Raw genomic sequence first — 20539 nt, 5'->3', positions numbered from 1 at the left:
TTTCCACGTGGCTACCTCAGGGTTTGCCACGTGGAGTTAAATGTGCAATACATGATTTTTTTAAATGAAAATTGATAATAAAAATTTTCCAATTGTGAAAAATATGAAAAAAAAATAATAATTACGAAGACACTCGGGATGACATCTTGTACAATATGATTTGGTTGATATGGTAAAATGGGTTTATAAAAGGATCGGAACAGCTATGAATAGTGTTTTCACTTAGAAGGGCAAAAAATTGAAAAACAATATTAATTAATTTATAGTAGGGAAAAATTGGAAAAAAATAATTAGAAACGGTCGTACTTTCGTGCAGGATGGAATTCGAAAACCTGTACCCATAATGCAAAGTGGCCAGTGATCAATAATAACCATCGGTTTGTTGTTTTCATTTACGCTTTGATCAAGGATCGCCGTAAGGGATTTTCAGTAATTCTATTTTCAAAGTATCATCTTTTAGTGTGATGCGAAAGATGAACAGTTTGGATCGTTGACATAATATTTGGAAATTTATGGTTTGCTCAAATATTGCTCGATGTTTACCAATTTTTTGCTTTGTCTTTCAACAAGAATGGAAAAAAAAATTAATCTCACTCCATCAAATTGATCAGGTGCAATATTATAAAAAATGCTAACACCATCCTCATATTCCCTAACATGCACATACGGATCTTAATTCTCCAAACCACGAAAAATAGGAAAAAGATGAACCATTCCATATTTAAATTCATAATTTTGCATACTAAAAGGAAAACAATGCATGGAGATGAAACACAAGTTGGATGCAAATAGTCTTTCAATGTTCCGAGAGTAGGGTTTTCCTCACCTCTAATAACTACACGGTCACCCATATTGATATACTCACTATCATTATAAAAAAAAGATTTGCAAACAAAATATCAATTTTAGGTTTGGAACGTTAGCAAATCTACCTCGGTGATCATGATATCGCATGAAAATTGAAGAAAGAAGAAAAAATGTACAAAAAACATAAAATAAAAATAAACTAAAACTAATACAAACAACTACGCAAAATACAAATAAATGGAAAGAGTGTACCAGGTGGAGAAAAATTATCCTCTCCTCGCCAAGTCGCTCCCTTAGCAATGGCGTCAAGAATTGCTTGCTAAACCCTACTGCAGGTGTCGCATAGCAGTATAAACTCTAAGTCTAAGTGTCGTATTTCTTAGAGAGCGTTGAAAAACAATACAGAATTTACCAAAATTGAAACAAAGAACAAAACCAAATGAGATGTAACTTATAGAAGAAAAAATTAACAATTAAAAACATAAAAGCATCAGGGTTCCACCCACATACAACTATACAATTTTTACTATTTTGATTATTTTTTATAACTCAACTAAAATACAATTTTTACTATTTCGATTCTTTTTTATAACTCAACTAAGATACAAACAATGAGTGCTCTTAACCGGAAAATATAGTAGTTAAGTTTTCTCCATATGAATCTACTTGAAAAGTGACTTTCATTGTAGAATAACAATAAAATGGGTATGGTTTAGCTGCAGCCGCAGCAAATCTTCTCTTTATATCCTTCTTGAATAATGCTCATTGATTAATCCATTATTGATATATTAATGTCAAGCATAACTCCAGCCGTATATTTTGTCTTTCTTTGTTTCATTTCCTTTCCGTATCCAACAAAGGCTTAATCGCCAATTTATTATTTTGCGCCTCATCCTTTAATTGCCTTCCATCATTCTAATGGTCATGCACATTAAAATTAATATAAGTAAGTCAAAATTAAATAAATTAGATATAAAATCTATTTGATCAGTTATACATAATAAAGCACAAATTTGATAAATTACTCAAGAAAAACATTTAATGGTATAACCAAAGCGAATTGGACATGCAATTTTGAGCAATCATCATATACATATATACACATCATTGTGGAGGCAAGGTATCAGTTAGAGGGTTCTACAAATTAGGCCTTGACTTTCCAGTAAATCAAATCCCTCCTTGGCTGAAACAGAAGACTTGAACAATATGTTGAAAAGAATATGTCAGACAGGAGAGGATACTGCAAGAAAGCGAACAAGGCAACTGGGACGAATGCAAATATAAATATAAGATCCGGAACCCATCTCAATTCGTAGCGACAAGATAAATAGAAGGCTGTGCTGAAAGCTACCATCATCGATGTTATAGATATGAAGAGTGAAGTGAGTCCGATCATCAACTTCAACGGTAAGGATTTGAGAAAATCGTTTTCAGCATACCGTGATGTAAGGATGTACAAGAACATGAGGATTGCAGTTGATGAGGAAAAGAGTGCTACTCCATCAGATATGATGAAGATTAGAAATGCTGTCTCTTTTACGAAATTCGGTGTTCGTTTATTATCAGATATACCCCCCGGAATGCTAAATGCAGCTGAAAACACGACAGTGGCGATAATAGTTGAAACAAGCATGCACGAATTTGCAGTGCTCTTCATCCATGATTCTCCCTTGTGCAATAGATCCTCATGCTCGCTAGTGAATAATTCTCGAGGTGTTTTGCCTTGGTTATTTTTCATGTCTATGAAGGGAGGTTGCACTATCTTCTCGACTTCCTGTCACATCAATGATCATTGATGAAATTAAAGAATGCAAAGAATTTTTAGGCGATTAAAGTTGATTATAAAATAATATTTAATCATACCTCAAACCATACTAATTCTCGCTGCATTTGAAGAGCCGCTCCAGACACAAGATTGAGTTGGTCTTGAGGTGCCAATTTTGCTGCTAGATGTAGAATGTTGTTATTCTCATTGTCAGTATATGTTGCTATGATATCTTTGATGGAGCCTGTCTCGTGCACTAGATTGAAGATAGATGCATGACGATGCAAGACTGCAATATGGAATATAGTCTGATTGTTGTCGTCACATTCTGATAGCAACTCCGGATAAGAGTCAATAAGAACGGACAAGAACTCATAATTTCCTAATTTCACTGCATCAAATAGTAATTCTGAAGGTTCTCCTATCAGACGCATGACTTCATCATCGTCATGTTTCAACATTTCTTTCCAAAGGCATTCGACTAGTTTCAAGGCTTCAGTTTGCTTCAAGTTTCTTTTGTAAGAAAACTTTATGCCTAGGAGTACTTTCACTGCAAATTAAAATGGTTACAACATAAACAACAAGGTTGATATTCATAAGGACATGCAATTTTCGTACTAATGTGGGATGATCAAATACGATAGTATGTAAAGTTTGTTTTTATATAATTCATCACATTTTGATATCATAATTTTTAGAAGAGTTAACTCACATGTGTTCATAAGTCTTCTACACATTCCAGGAGTACTTTGGTCACCAAATTCTAAAGATTTTCGAGCTATGACATGCAAGGCCGTTCCACCGTCGCCTTTGCGGGCCGTTGCTAATGTAGTATCATCTTCTAGCAACTTCAGGGCTACATCTGCACAATATACAAAGATTAAAAGAAGAGGGGGGGTTGGAAAGAGTGCAAACAATTTTTAAAACAAGAGTAGTCAAGAAATAAAGATGTGTTTAATGTTTAACAAGTTCCAAGTATTTACCATAAAGATCATGATCGATGCAACAGAAGAATAGAAATCTGCGGCTCTTTTCATTCAACGTTTCATATGTTTTATCGTATAAATACCACGCCATTTTAGACTGTCCAAACAAAGCAGCCACATAGAGTGGTGTCATTCCTTTACCACCTGGAATTGTTGGCAAGGACCTATTTTTTCGTATCAAAATCTCGGCAATTTCTAGGGTTCCAGTTGCAGCAGCGAAGCTCAGTGCCGTATTTCCTTTAATGTCTTGAAGTGCCAAGTCTTCTTCATCCATCATTTGGACTAGTTCCCCCACAAAGTGAATATTGTCCTTTACTCCTGCTGCAACGTGAAGAACAGTTTCCCATCCTTTTGTTATACTAGCGGTTAAGAGTGCCCGGTTGATATTTAAGATGTCCTTGGTGGTATCCCAGTCGCCTTTCATTGCAGCTTTATAGAGGGGCATACACAAGTTCAAGTAGGAATCTCCTGTGTTGGATGCAAGAGAGGTGAAGTTAGATTGAGCATATGAATAATTTGTTGAATGTAATGTGTGTGTGAGTGTGTTTGCGCGCTTGAATCTTTCACTTGGTTTTTTAGCTTATTTTGACAGTATAAATGCTATAATTATAACTATTGTCTTTCGCATCATCTAAAAATCCACTTTATATCAAATAAATAGACAATTTATCATTCTAATTAGGAGGTTACTAGTATTCAAACCGGTCGATCTGTTCAATACATATGAATGTAGAAAAACAAACTCCAAATTTTGATTGATCTTTTTTCTTTTTTACAAAGAAGATATTTTAATGATGATGAGGAAAATAAACTTTTTTTATTATTATGTTTGTACAGTGAAATACATTAATCACAAGTGAACAAAATATTAGATGCACGCACGTGGTGGACACAATTATTATCAAAACTAATATACTCTTAAGTTTACGGATGGCATACTATAGTTAAGGTATTATTCTTTGTTAACGTAACATGGTGACATTTAGTCCATATCTTGATCTTCACACTTTCAATCAGTGTCTACGATCTCATGCTACTGCCTGTATCTTACAAACTCTGTATTATTAGATAATAGCAGTTCAAATAATTTTGCTGACTTTTTTGCCACTTTAATTAACCAACATGCAAATACAATGGTTGTGCTTGTGCCATATTTCCCAGATAATATATGTAAACTATCACTCATATATATATATATATATATATATATATATATAGACACACACACACATATCATACTTGCATCTCTCTCTCTCTCTCTATATATATATATATATATAGACACACACACACACATATCATACTTGCATCTCTATATATACATATATATATATATATATAGACACACACACACACACATCTCTTCATAAGAGAAAAAAAAAAGAATCATATATGCATGGGATGCGCATTAAAGAGGAAGATCGCACGTACTATTGGTATTTTCTAGTAGATGACGTGAAGGATAGTTCGGTTGATGAATGGGTTCTGTAGAAGCGGGAATGCCAATGACGACATTTTCAGCAACCGGAGCGCCATTTACTGCCGCCATTTGAATCCCAGTTGGAGCTGGTATACTTTGTGCTCGTGGACTAGACATTTTTCCTAATTGAACTTGTGGGAAGTAACGTAAACGCCTGTAATTATTATATCTACACAGAAAAACCTGAATTAGCAAGTAATTTATAATGTAGGATGTTTCTAAAGCATTAACTACAAGTTAAATAGCGAGATAACCAATAATAAGTGATTTGATTTACACTAGTAGAGTGAGAGAACCCATAATGTCAATTTTTTAATACAACCATGTATTTACATTAAGATGAGATAGAATATATCGAACTCGTCATCCATAATATTTGAACTCAAGATTTCTTACTTAAAAGTACCATTAATTAAGTTGTAGTACTAAGCAACAATTTTAATTTTATTTAAGAAAACAAGTTTTTGTGTATTTCTTTCAGAAATTCAGATGTAGTATATTGGTCATTTAGGAAAGAAAGGTTTTTCAGCCAAAATAGACACTAAGATTGATATAGCTCTTTATTTTGGTTCTTGACAATGAAAACCTATAGAAGTGATCCATGAGTTTGTCCACCGTAAATTGTTTTACCCTTATGTGAAAAATCTGTCAATATCTTCGTTAAGTGAATTGATTGATTTGACAAAAATATCTTTAAAAAGATGATCACGTAGCTATTCACATGGCAATTTGATAAGATTATATGTTGACTTATTTTCATAGAATAATTGATTTGACAAAAATATCTTTAAAAACATGATCACGTAGCTATTCACGTAACAATTTGATAAGAATATATGTTGACTTATTTTCATAGAATGATCAAAATAATTTACGGTAGACAAACTTAGGATCATTTTTATCAATTTTCATTGTTAAAGGCTAAAGTAAGGAATTATAACAATTTAATAGATCAATTTAACTAAAATATGGAAAAGAAAAATAAAAGACAAACACAATTGGTTCGCTCTTTTGTACCGTTATACGTCACCCCCCTACGTTAGGCTGACGAAGGACCAAAATGTTATGGAAAGAGCCAGTCATGTGTCCGGCACTAAAAACACGTGTCGGGCCCTATTCGCAATGGTGGGGATCTTTTTTATTTTATTACTTTTTGAAATAAAAAATTGTTTATTCACTAAAATCCTTTGAAAATGAGCAGTTAAAACTGGAGCGAGTCTTTTTTTTTTTTTTTTTGATAGAAAAGAAAAGACTCCATTAAAGGGAGAATCTCCTTGCACAGACAGAGCCATTAGAATCAAATAACAGAGCAAGGTTGGATCCTCTCCGGATCTCATCCATCCGGATCCTCCAGATCCTTTTATAGCCTGAGTCGGCATCGTAACTTCCCCGGAGTCGGGCTTCACCGGAGCCGGTAATCGGCAACTTCGTAGTAGTGGTTGATCAGATACTCCAGCTTCTTGTTCTAAAAAAGAGTGTGTAGAAGTTTCTAGAGAAACAAACAGAAAAAGTGAAGAAGAAGCAGATTTGAAGAAGAAGAGTTGAAGAAGAAGTCAAAGCAGAAGGAAAACTGCAGAGATGAAGAAGGAAGAAGAAGAAGAAGAAGGATCCGGATCCTAGTCCTCCTTTTGTTCCAGAACCATTGGTCATCCTCTGCCTATTATTCTTACAAGTTATAGTTTACAACAAGACTGGCATGGTGAATCTGTTATGCTTCTAATTAAGCCATGTAATGGTACGTACAAGATTGACAAGTAAAAAGGAAAAACTAAATATGTATTCAAGTAATACACACACACACACACATATTTATATGATTATTCAAGGTACTGGATTACAAAAAACATGAAGATAATAATGAGTGTACGGAAATTATGCAAGGAAAAATAGCGATCTAACATACTTGCATGATAATATTTGTTTTGTTTTGTTCGAAAAAAATTATCATGCAGGTAATTTTTTTGTTTAAGATCATTATTATTAATTTTGATAAACGAAAGCTTGAACTCTAAGAATATACGCATGGAAATTTTGTTGGACCAACAAACATTAGAGGGAGAGTTTTTATCATTTTTTCCGTAAACTAAAAGAAGAAAAAGAGAGCCAGCAGACCAAATAAAAAGAAAAGAACAAGGAGAACTGGAGAAGAATTCATGGATTGATATAATGTATTTATAGAAATATTACTTACAGATTTCCAGCACCGAACCAACTGGAGCTAATTACACAGCAACACTGCTACTCATCCCCGGCTTGGTTTAGTGGACAGTAGTTTAGAGAGAGAGAAGTCTTAGCTGTGCCTGTGTATATATATTGAGAGCTTATCAGTTATCAAGATTTTGAAATTCAAGCCGGAAGAGGCCTCTCTCTCTCTCTCTCTCTCTCTCTCTCTCTCTCTCTCTCTGCTTTAGTGGGAAAGAGCTAGGAAACTTACAAAGATTCTTTCAAGACTTAATATGTGGCTACCTTCACTCCATGCATGGGGTTTTTAGGTGGTACACACCCATTTTTATTTTTCACACAAGTTTCTTAATTTTCGATTATCAGATCGAATAAATTGAATAAGATAAAAAAAACATAAATTAACAAAAAATGTATGAAAAATAAAAAACTAAATTGGATTAATAATTCCCGTAGTGATAAGATGTTCAGAAGATAATCCACCAAATTTATAAAGCCACCACCATGCTGCTCCTCCAAACCACATCCATAATCCTCGCCTTCATGGGCTCCCTCCTCTTCCTCTATCTCCTCTCGAGACTATCCATTTCGCCGTCCAGGTTTCTTCAGCATGTAGGGAAGCAGCTATTGCAAAGAGAACGCAGGAACTTATGTATCAATTTGGCACAATATTGCATCAGGCAATCAACTTATTAGGCAACCAACGCTTCTACGTGGGAAGCATCGTGGTTATCTTCTTAATGTCAGCTAGTTCTACAATAACATCTCCCCTCGCGGAATTAATTGGTCATATGTTTGGAATTTAGGAAAGTAGTAGGGATTTGATTTTTTCAGATTGTGAATTCATAACCTTGGATGAATGAGTTTTTTTTTCCCCTTTTGGTTATAAAGGTTGGATGGGTGAACGGAGAGTTGACGGAAATGTTACTTTTGGACTTGAATTCTAATGGACTTTACCACGAGGGTTTAAATCTGAATTTTTTCATCATGAAGGCTATCTTCCGATTACCATATCACCACATAGACATTAATCCAATTTAGTCAAATAAAAATGAATGTGTAGATAGCACTACATTTTTTAGTAATGATACACTTACCACTTATTTGCATCATCATTTGTACAATATCTCTAATAAAGATAGAGTTTGTCAACGCATGCGAATCTTATCTCTAGAAAGATGTTGCAAATATGTGATACCGAGTAACATTTTTACAATATTTTTTCATTTGCTAAACGTTGAAATTAATAAATTAATAATATTGTTTTGATTAAAGACCCGATGGAGGGCCGTGGAAAAAGTAGTCTTAGCCGGCGAAGACTAGTAAGGCCATCTCCAAACGAGGGCTAGCCAAAGGACTCATTTTAACCATCTGGGCCTCTAAGATATTAATATCTTAATGAACAGTACAAGCCTATATTTGCCTCCACCTCCAACCGAGGATCAAAGGGCCGTAGGGCTCGTTTTAGCCCTATCACAAAAAACCGTCTCCAACCGAGGGCCAAACATAATTTATTATTTAAATTTAAAAACTACAACGGTAACTGGCCCAAAAAACCAATAAAACTAGAACTTAAATTTAATGAATGGTTTAGGTATTTATAGGGAAAAAAATTAGAATTTTTAAGAATTAAAAAAAAAATGGCCCAAAAAACCAAAAAAAACAAAAAAAAATTTTGTTTAAGCATTTCTGTCGGTTATATTCGACAAGATTTTTTGAATTTCTGGCTAACCCCGGGTTGGCTGGCTGGCTGCATGCAGCCAGCCCTTTGGCCTTTTCAGATTTCGTGGGGCCCATGAGCCCTCTGGCCTAGCTCTCGGTTGGAGATAATTTTCGAACTATTTTCGACCCTCTGACCCTCAGAATCCTTCGATTGGAGATGGCCTAATAGTGTGGAGCCTATAAGGAGGTGGCCTCCGCTGCGGACTCACTTTCAGGTGCAGAGGAGCCCGCCAAAATAATATAAATATAGAAAAACACTGTATGTTTATATATTGTAAAGTGAGTGACAAAGGTCAGTGGATTCCCCACTTGGAGTTGGAGGGTAGTGAAAAAGCTAAACTATATATAATTGCAGGGAAACTTGCTGGAAATTTCCTCTCCATATATTCAATTGTACAGGTGAAAGGTCCCTATCGCACGAGGAAGAATGACACACGCCTACCGACTAATAATTTTGGATAATACATCTTTAAGGGAAGAGATCAGTAGGTCTGGAAGAGATTTCTCATATTTTTACAAATATGACGGTTATTTTGTGCGATTCGCATCACATCGCTTTATGATTCTAACAGTTTATTTTTCAAGTTGCACCTCATATATCATCTTTATAAAATATTTGAGGTATCTAATTAAGTTCAAAGAAATTGACGAATACTTTATTCTAAGAAGACATTAAAATTTTATTGTGATAATTAAATACACAAATGGTTTCAGATTGAATTCAATTTTTGTAAGGATGATATATTAATCAAGACTTACAAAATAGACGTTTGGATTGTTAAAATTTGATGTGGGGAGGGGATCTCTTTCCTTAAAGTGCATGATACTTACATTCCTAACAGGGCCGTCTCTGAAATTTTGGGGGCCCTGTGCAAAATTCATAAAAGGGACCCTTCTTATAAGACATTTAAAAAAAAATGAACAACGTATTGATGCTAAAAAGTAATATTGAAATAAACTTTAAAACTAACTAACCATCTGTTTCTAAATATTATTAAATGTAAAGAAAGCTACAAAATAACCATAGTACTAATAACTAACAATAAGTTCAATCTAAAGAAACCAAATAAACAAAACTTAAAAAAGTCTAGCACTGAAGCTTCACTTAAAGATGGCTCTTCGTGCTTTTTTTGCTGCAAAATCATCAATTAAACCTTTATAATCAATTTTGTCTAAAAAATCACTTTCAATCGATATCAAAGCTAGTCCATTTAACCTTTCCTGCAACATGGTTGGTCGTAATTATGATTTTAATAACTTTAACTTTGACAAACTCCTTTCTGCAGATGCAACAGTAACAGGTATAGTCAACAGAATTCTGTATGCAATGCTTGCGGTCGGGAAACAACGCATCCTCTTCAAGTAGTTCAATATGTCAATGGATGTCTTTATTTATTTTGGCAAACGCTCTCGTAAAAGCTTCAACTCTACTGATAATGCATCCCCATCAACATCAAAGAGCTCATCTTTCTTGAGAAAGTTTTGAAGCCGATCACAACAATCTTTTAATTTATCATTGTCTATCAAATTCAACCGTTCCGAAGTGAACAAAAACCCAAATATATCATCATACGCTTGATATTCTTCAAACCTTCTCTTCAGTGAACCAATAGCTTGATCTATTATATACAAGAAGTAATGAACCCTAAAAGATTCCTCTACTGATTGTTTAGTTGGTTGGGATGATTCACCTTCATTCTCATCACAATGTCTTTTTCTACGAACTTGACGCTTTTCTGGAAACACGGGATCAATTTCCATTTCAATAGCAAGTTTTTTAGCATTAATCATAGCCTCCGCAAATCCAGTTTCTCTGTACTTTTCAAAATAAGCGATCAATCCTTGTACTTGTTCTATAGCAACATCAATAAGCATGTCTGTAGATTGCAAATTTTTGCTAACCTCATTAACAGTAGCCAATATTTCATACCAAATAGTCATGCCCAATAAAAACTCAAAATTCCCAATGTCGTATGTTCCCATAGATTTAGCTGCACTTCTTGTTACTAAGTCATTGTCACTTTCTGCTAATTGGAGTAAAGCTTTTTTTATTTGTAGAGGTTGGGATTGAATTGCTTTAACACTCGCAACACGGCTTTTCCATCGTGTGGCCAACAATGATTTGAGAGTTAGACCTTTTATATTTTCTTTCAAAATCAGTCATCGTTTTGTAGAATTTGCAAACAAGCTGTAAATACGTTGTACTATTCCAAAGAAGTCTTTCATTTTTGCCACAAGAATTTGCCATATCACAAAGCGTTAAGTTAAGACTATGGCAACCATATGGAGTGTACATTGCCCTAGGATTTATATCCAAAAGCCTCTTTTGTACACCTTGATGTCTCCCTCTCATTTTGATCCATTATCATAACATTGCACTCTTACATCATCAATATCAAGATCAAGAACTTTTAATGCATTCTGCAACTCTTCAACCAGTCCTTCTCCTAATGTGTTATTCACAATCAGATATTGCAAAAAATATTCTTCTACTTTTACTGGAGTATTGTTCATATCCACACATCTTATGATCAAGGTCATCTGTTCTTGGTGGCTAAAATCAGGAGTACAATCAAGTATCATGGTAAAATATTTAGCTTCTTTGACTTTTTGAATGATTGCAGCTTTGATTTCACAAGATATCAACAATATCTATGACTAAGATAATGATAACAAATCTCATTATTTTGGAAGCGTTGAAGATGATTATTTATCAATGGATCAGATTCAACCATCATTTGGACTAGGCCCATAAAATTTCCATTACTTCCTTGATAAAGCGTATCGTTATTTCCATGAAAAGCCAGTGTGTGTTTAGCTAAATATTTCAAAATGGAAATCAACATTCGTAATAACTCCCTCCAATGCTCTTTTTCTTTCTTGATCTAGTCTTGCACAACTTTGTCAATTGTTTCATTTTTCTGCAATCTAAGACGCAAATCAATCCAAGTGGTCATGTTCGAGATGTGATCAAAACTGTTTTCATGCTCTTTAAGCCTCACATTGAGATGTGTCCAATCTTTGTAGCTCTCATTTGCTAATTGACCTTTGAGAGGCCCTTTCTTGAACAATTTACAACAAAAGCAGAACACTTTATCAACATCCCTTGAATAGACTAGCCAATCTTTATCATGTTTCTCCATTGGATAAGTATCAAGTGTAAAAGGCTGCATTAAAACTCCTATTAAACTGATCTTTAGGACTTTTCTCAATTAATAGATCTCTTGTAGGACCTTTTTCTGCCAACAAATCAATCCATTTAGGATCAAGACTATCCCAAATTTGAAGATCATAAATGTTTGAGGGAATGGACTCACTCGGTTAATCAGTGACAATAGGAGCATCCTCATGATTATCATTCTCATCAAGGTCATCATCAATTTCATCATTGCCCAAATCATCAACTAATTTCTCATTGTCATCATGTTGTTCCGTAATTAAATCATCCACTAAACTTTATGGTTCTTTTTCTTGCAGAAAGAACCTATCAATAGCTCCTTTTTGAGACTGAATCAATTGTTCAACTTTTCTTTTTCTTTGACGCTTCAAGTAGCCAGATGGATATTTTCTAGTAGGTGCCATCTTTTATGTGTCAAAAAAGATCACAATAAAATTATAGTAAGTATGAACAATGAAACCTGATAGTCCGTAATACGTGTGCGTCTAGTGATTTTTTTATTTTGTCTTGAAAGGTACAAAAGAAAAAAAAATAATTATGAGAAATACCCAAATCTTCAACTTTCCAGTCAATATACTTAAATTAGTAAATATCTTATTTTGATCTAAGTCTACATCACTCTGATCAATTGAACTGTCTTCATGATTTGGAAGTTTTTCTTTAATTTCATAAATTTATAAATTACGGTTTAATAATTTGTGGGAAATATAACAATGGGACGAAGAGAAAAATGAATTACACTGGGAGTCTGGGACACTCACACTGGCACAGAGTTCTGGTGCTCTGCGCTGAATTATTTGCCTTTGTAGTGACGGTAATCTGGTGTGAAAAGAAGAAAAGTGAAACGCAGCAATGGGATTTTGGCGTGAGAGAGAGAAGTAGTCTGAATCGTTTGCCTCGGTAGTGGGGTTCTCCAATCGATTAACTTTGCCCTTTATTAGTTATTATTTTATATATTTTTGTATATATAGTACTAGTAGTCTAATGGCTTTTAACCCTTTAGTCTTTTACGTAGTAGTCTAACTGATGTTTTTAGGTAGTAGACTAGTAGTCTGATGGCTTTTGGCCCATCAGATATTTATATGTATATATTTTGATTTGATTAGTATTTCTATATATTATTTTTATATAATATTATTTTATATGTATTATTATATTCAATAAAAAATATTTTTGGGGGCCCTCGAAATTTTAGGGCCCTATACCATGTAACCAGTCGCACTCTCCCAAAGTCGGCTCTGATTCCTAGTAAAGAGAATGGATATATCCGACTCATTACGAATTATATATCTTTATTGTATAAATGTTTATAATAATAATCATTTAACTCTTAATTCTTATTAAAAAAAAAATCATTAATTTGAACTAGAGATCACTTACACATCCTAATGTAAGGACAAATCGACAACGTTAGTACTATACTAGCATATTCATGAATAACGGTTTATTTACATGACACATTTGCTCACTAAATGATCCGTTTGGAATGATTATTTTTTTTAAATGTTCTTTAATAAAGATTTGGAAGTTAAACGATTCTAATTATGCGATTTATGTAGTAATAACACACTATTCATAAGGATAAAATATGTATATTCTCCATATGATGCAAGTATTACTCTAATAATAATTAGCAATAATCGTAATAAATAGTAATTTATAATCACGGTGGCATAAAAATTTGGCTTCCCGCATCCGAGGAGGCGACGCCCGCCGCACTGCTTGGAAGGAGACAATCCGCCGAAAAGAAACGAGGATTGAAAATCAAATACAAGAGAAAGTGGTAGGGCGCAGCCCGATGCTCAACTATTGGTGAACCTTGTTATGGTTGGGGCACAAATTTGACAGAATATCTAAGACAGGATTTATTATTAGAAGTGTATGTAAATTATAATATACTTGGTAGTCAATTGTGAAATATTAGCTAGAGGTAAAATGAGTAGAAATATTGAAAGTCTGTGTCTCATCCAAACATACTCTTTTAACTTTGGATTGTTACATTGTTTTACACGTGTGTTTATTATTAAAAGTGATTAATGAGATGAGACTAGTTATAATATTTACATGTATTTGATATAATTATTATATAACTGTCATATATAATTAATATGAATATATGTATTTAATACGATCACTATTTGACAGTTAGATAAATCGGAATTGACCACTCAAGAATTTGAATATATGGCTCCCTAGCTAAAAAGCATATCGATCAAAGAGTGCCACAATTATGTACTTTTTAAGAGAATTCAATAAGAATGAAATTACACTTTGCAAACTCTTTTAAGAACGAAGAATGTTTGGCTATGGACCTATGTGAAGCACTACGAAACTACAGTATTTGGAATTAGGCTCAACTAAAATACAGACAATTTGACATATTGTTTACTGTTTAGTATTGTCTGTGTCTATTGGAATCGAGATCCTCTTTGTATATCTGTGTTTGGCACTCAAGGACACGGAGATCCGGGCCGTTGAAGCGAGACCAGAGAACTGGAGAATATCTCACTTCTGTTTAGAGTGTTGGCCATCCATAAATTAAATCTTATATGCTGATTTTTGACGTTCTTGAAACTGGTAATGATTAAAGAAGGGAGATCATTTTCACACATATTTTTTAGTTTCTCACGCACTCTTGTTTGATCATGTTTATTTCCGTTTGATTTAATCAATTTAATAGTTAAAAATAAAAGAAACAAAGGCCTACTGACGCTCCGGTTAGAAGATGTGATTATGGGACAGAGGTTTAGGACCGAAGGGATAGAGGAAAACCTAGGAAGACTTTGGAAGGGACTCTAAGAAAAGACTTAGTATTTGGATCTAACGGAAGACATGCGTTCTAAGATTCATATAGCCTACCCCAGTTAGTGGGAAAAAAGCTTTGTTGTTGTTATTGTAATAGTTAAAAATAAAAAGGAAATTTTTATTAAAACCCATTCAACCTCTTTTTACACCCAACTCTAAAAATATTTTATTAAAATTCCTAATTCACCCTTGTATAAAACCGAAAAACAAAAAACAAAATCAAAATGTATTTCCACACCCACCGTTCTTGCAGCTCAAACCCCACAAGAGATTTGCCAAAGATTTTTCAAGGCAACTTCAAATCAAACTGCCTTCCATGGCAGCCCATTTACCTTCCGTTTGACATCGAACGCCTTCCATACAACATAAAGGCACCCTTGGTCGTGATTCTCCACGTCACCGACTCTGTAACACTTGAAAACTCTATAGGACCCCATCTTCTTCGGCATTTGTCGGTTGAAGGAAGTTAGCAATAAAGAGAAAAAGGGGTAGAAGGAGAGAGAAGGAGAGAGGGAGGGAGGGAGAGAGAGAGAGAGTGAGAGAGAGAGAATGGAGGATGAGAACAAACAGAAAGGAAAAGGAGCCTGAAAATAGAAGACACTGACACGAAAAATTTACCGGCGTCAGTGAAGAAGTTGCTGAAAAGTTGTGGGAGTTGGTGGGGCTGATATGGGTTCATCTCCTTTCAATATATTTTCCTTATTTCACATTAATTTACGGTTAATGTGAAGAGTTCAATGGTAAAAATATTTAAGTTGGGTGTGGAAATAAGTTTTTAGGGTCTAAATAAAATTTCCCAAATAAAAATGGGTGGGGGAAAGGCTAAAGTATGTAATGTGGAAATTGGTTTCCATAAAGAACTTACGTATTAAGAGGATTAGGCGCATGGACTTGAACAACAAGCGGCAAGGTGTGATGAAAATTTATAGGCTATGTTTGGATAGTGGTTTCCACGTCTCAAGAGATTGATGTCAAGTTATGAAGTAACGAATCATAAAATGCACATGAGAGGGATGTCAAGTTATATAGGGGGCTTAGGAAAGTCCTCCATGAACATTGTAAATGCACGTGAGAGGGATTTGTAGATAATACCTCCCAATGAAGGAATTAGCAAATCTCTCTCATATACCTGTAATGCTCGAGTAAGAGTTTTTCTTATCCCTTCCAAGTGACATTTTATGATTCATTCCTTAAAAACTTAACATCGGTATATCCCTTGAAACTCAGAAACCCCACATCTAAACACAGCCATGGAGTTGATTTGATATCTTTATGGTCAATGAAAATTATATCAAATAAAAATGTGGATTAGGTGTCTATGCTACATCAATTCTTTATCTTTTTAAGTGATATCATTATCATGTATAGTTTTGTCTGCAATAGCATTATTATCACGTTTACATATAAGAAGTTAACAACGAAAAGTCTAGTCGTCCAGCTACCTTTATTTTTTGTGGCATCAGTTGTGTCATGAGTCATGACTGCTTGTTGCGTTCCTCTAAAATATCTTATCTTGATTTTTTCTTTATTATCAAAATTGTAACAATGGTCCTAATAAACTTTCTGAACGCTGGTCATTGAAATATGATTTTTTTTTTTTTTTTAAATAAAAAGAGACTAGTTGGTGACTTAGTCACTGTAGTCCACTTTTTTGGTGGTAAAAAAAAATCACAGAGGCATTTTAGTCTCTTCATGGTCACCATCATGTAATTCACCAGTACCAAAAAAATCGAACCAGAACGTGCTTTGTGGAATATAGGTTTGGAAGATGATACTAGAAGTGGTATATTTTTCTTGTAGTGCCTTCAATTATATGAAGAATTAATTAAGTTGGAAGATGTTTTGGAATATATATGGTGTTTAAAAACATCGGGGTTGGAATAAAGTCGACATCTTTAATACCTATAATGATAAAAAATTGATCACTAAAAAATTTATACTTATTTAAAATTAACATTATCTTGTACTTGTTATGTTCTTATTAATTATCACTTCTTGAAAAGAAATTAAAAAAAAAAAATAGTTCAAAACTTTATCCCCCCATCTTGTAATTGTTATTTGGATGGTCACCAAATTCTGGAAAGTGTTTAAGCTCATCGCCTCCAATTTCTTAAATACTTCTATAAACTCTGTTTATTCGATCTCAATATGGTGAGCTTTGATTGCTGGAGCTAAGCCTCTTGGTCCTTCTAATGTGTTTTTGGTGGAAGCTACAACGCTGCGTCTTGGTCTTACACAAGCTATCTGTAGAAAACAGAAACTTAGCAAGTAAGGAATCAGAATTTTAGAGAGAGAGAGAGAGAGAGAGAGAGAGAGAGAGAGAGAGAGAGAGAGAGAGAGAGAGAGAGAGAGAGAGAGAGAGAAATGTAGAGAGAAAGGGAATTGTGTAAATGTATTCTCCGTTACATGAGTGTTTTGTGTGCATTGAGTATTTATACATAAATACCAAAACTAACTTAGCTGACTCAACATTCCCTACCTAACACATAGACTAAGGGGGCGTTTGTTGCGCCGGACTATCTCGGACTGGATTAGCTTCAAGGACTAAGCTGGACTGCCTTAGACTAGACTAAACTGGACTAACTTAGTGAAGCGTTTGGTGCAGTATTGGACTAAGAAACTGGATAATAACAAATTCTAATATTATATTATTTAATATATAAATTATTAATATTTTATTATGATCTTATCTTTTTCTTCATCTTTTCCTACCATTTCCATCCCACTCTTTTCCTCTTCTCTCATCGTACCACCCTCTTCCTCTTTTTTTCATCTTAGACCTCTCAATTCATGTCTCTTTCTCATTCCTGGTCAAACTCCTTATTGATTCCAGTGTCTATTTCTTTGTCCTCCCTCCCTCTCTAGCTATGTGTTGTTCGAATAGAACATCACGACTCCAATTTTCCCGACAAGTTGCAGGTTTCCCGATGTGTTTTCCGGCCAACCCTCGTTAAATTGGATGAAGTTAGCACCGCCAAAAAATTCATCACCATCCCTAGATCGAGATCTTAGCTTTGAATGCTCGAATCTGTCATGGATTTGAAGAAGCCCAAACAGGCCGAGACTTCCAAGCCATTTTCCGGCCACATTCGACCACATTTTGGCCTCTATTCAGGTAAAATCGTAATCTTGTCACTCCCAACTTCAATTTGGTATATTTTATATGAAAGTTGATTGTGAAATGGATCTGAAAGGGAGTCGGAAAGTTAATGATTGATCTAGGTGACCGGAGATGACGAGGAGTCAGTCGGGAGTGGTCGTTGAGCATGACGAAGACGAGAAATAGAGGATAGTCTTAGCTAGTCCCATGGTTATTGGGGGGTCTCACTAAGACCTCTTAGTGAAGGGTTTTGTCCATGCTAGTCCCCTTTAGTCTCATTAAAGTTAGTCCCAGCATGGAACAAACACAGTATTGGACTAATAGCTAGTCCAGTCCAATCCAGTCCAACTTAGTAAGGGCAAACAAACGCCCCCTAAAGGTCTAATAGGGGTGCTTTACACCTTTGATAACCTTGTGAACCTTCAGTACTCCTAACACACCCCCTCAAGCTAAAGGCAGAGGAGCGATCTGAAAGCTTGTCAATCAAGGAAGCAAAACAATCAGCAGGAAGAGACTTGGTGAAAATATCAGCAATCTGTGACAATGTACTAACATGTTGTACAACAATCTGTCCCAAAAGAACCTTTTCACGGATGAAATGATAGTCAATCTCAACATGCTTTGTTCGAGCATGGAAGACTGGATTGAAAGCTAGGGCAACAACACTTTTTTTATCACAGAAGGTGACAAGTTTACGGAGAAGGGGGAATGAAATATCAGAAAGAATCTTGGTTATCCACAAAATTTATGCAGCAGTGTTTGCAAGAGATCGGTACTTGGCCTTAGTGGATGACCGAGCCATTGTGATTTGTTTCTTAGCACTCCAAGCAACCAAGTTTGGTCCCAAAAACACACAATAGACACCTGTAGAGCGTCTATCAACAGGACAACCAACCAAATCAGCGTCTGACCAAGCTGTGAGATGTTGAGCACCCTTTGTAAACCATAGACCTGAGTCAATGGTATCTTTGAGATATCTCAAGATACGCTTAATAGCTTGCAAATGAATGGTTCGTGAAGTCTGCATGTGTTGGCACACTTGATTCACTGCAAAAGCTAGATCAGGTCGAGTCCAGGTAAGATACTGCAATGCACCAACAATGGACCTGTAGGAAGTAGGATCCGAAAGTGGATTTCCAGATTGATCTAGTTTAGAAGAACTAACTGAAATGTTGTAGAGTTTGACTCCTAACATATCAGTTTTCTTAAGTAGATCCAAGGTATACTTTGATTGATGTAGAAATAGACCTTTGGAAGATCATTGCACTTCGATTCCCAAAAAATAGTGAATATCACCAAGATCTTTAACAGAAAAATAGCTTGCAAGTAAGAAATAATAGTTTGGTAGACTTAATAGGAGTTGCCAGTGATGATTATATCATCGACATAAACCAAGATGAAAGTAATAGTGGTGTCTTTCTTTATGAAAAGACTTGTATCAGATGAGGATGAAGAGAATCCCAAAAACAAAATAGCCCGATAAAAAGCTTCATACCAGGCTCTAGGAGCCTGTTTAAGACCATATAGCGATTTCTTAAGTTTGCAAACATGAGTCGGCTTGGAAGTATTAACAAAACCAGGGGGCTGCACCATATAGACATCCTCTTTTAAATGACCATGTAGAAATGCATTGCTAACATCTAGTTGATGAATAAACCAATCAAAATGCATTGCAATGGAAAGCAAAATCCGAATGGTTTGTGGTTTAGCCACGGGACTGAAAGTTTTTGAGAAATCCAATCCCTCTTGTTGATGAAACCCCTTAGCAACTAGACGTGCTTTATACCTTTCGATAGACCCAACTGCCTTGTATTTCACTTTGAAGACCCATTTACAACCAACAAGATTGCAAGAAGGATGATGAGGCACCAAATCCCATGTACTAGTGGAGTGAAGAGCTTGAAACTCATCTTGCATTGCTGCCATCCAAGGTGCATATTTAAAAGCTTAGAGATAAGTAGTTAGTGCTGATGGTATTTTGGTGAGAGGATCAACTGAAGAAGGAAGAGGATGCTTTGTAGCAGTGAAAACTTTGGGCTTATGAATACCAGATTTAGCTCTAGTAATCATAGGATTAGTGTTGATAAGTGCTGCAATATGTTGATTTAAATCTGGTGCTGCAACATTATGATCAGAGACATTGATTGATGAATGAAATGTGGAAAGAAGAGATGTTAGAATATCCATTGGTGGTGTAAAAGATTCATTAGGACTTACAGAGATCTGAGCGTGCAGGCCTGCAATTTGAGAAGAAGATGGCACATGTATAGTAACTGAGACTGGAGGAGTTGCAAAAATGGAATTGAATAGTGCAGAACATGGAGAAATTGAAAAGTTGTGTTGAAGATAAGGAAAAACACCCTCATCAAACACAACATGCCTTGAGATATAGAGCTTCTCAGTTACTGGATCATAACACCTCTAGTCATTGTGATTCAAACTATAACCCAGAAAGATGCACTGCTTACTCTTGGGTTCCAACTTGTGATTGGAATAAGATTTCAACCATAAATAA

At 35.0% G+C, this 20539-nt stretch overlaps 2 protein-coding genes across 3 annotated transcripts; both read right to left on the bottom strand.

The window, feature by feature from the left end:
- Nucleotides 1-1771: 1771 nt before the first annotated feature.
- LOC137742485 (ankyrin repeat-containing protein At5g02620-like) lies at nt 1772-8105 on the bottom strand. 2 transcript variants are annotated; one of them, XM_068482367.1, is made up of 7 exons: nt 7703-8105; nt 7230-7338; nt 4990-5207; nt 3556-4026; nt 3285-3434; nt 2671-3122; nt 1772-2581 (listed from the first exon to the last, which is right to left on the bottom strand). In XM_068482367.1, exons 3-7 carry the CDS (start codon nt 5153-5155, stop codon nt 1952-1954), a joined length of 1869 nt encoding a protein of 622 aa, XP_068338468.1. In that variant the 5' UTR covers nt 5156-5207; nt 7230-7338; nt 7703-8105; the 3' UTR covers nt 1772-1951. The 2 variants fall into 2 exon arrangements, with proteins under 2 accessions (XP_068338468.1, XP_068338469.1); XM_068482368.1 differs by lacking the exons at nt 4990-5207; nt 7703-8105 and having other exon boundaries at nt 7230-7436.
- A 2228-nt stretch (nt 8106-10333) lies between these two features.
- On the bottom strand, nt 10334-10924 carry LOC137743000 (uncharacterized). The gene has a single exon (XM_068482924.1). It carries the CDS (start codon nt 10922-10924, stop codon nt 10334-10336), a length of 591 nt encoding a protein of 196 aa, XP_068339025.1.
- Nucleotides 10925-20539: the final 9615 nt, after the last annotated feature.

This window comes from Pyrus communis, chromosome 8, assembly GCF_963583255.1.
Source record: "Pyrus communis chromosome 8, drPyrComm1.1, whole genome shotgun sequence".
NCBI lineage: Eukaryota > Viridiplantae > Streptophyta > Magnoliopsida > Rosales > Rosaceae > Pyrus > Pyrus communis.
The sequence above is the reverse complement of the archived record's forward strand: the minus strand, read 5'-3'. Positions and strand labels throughout refer to the sequence as shown.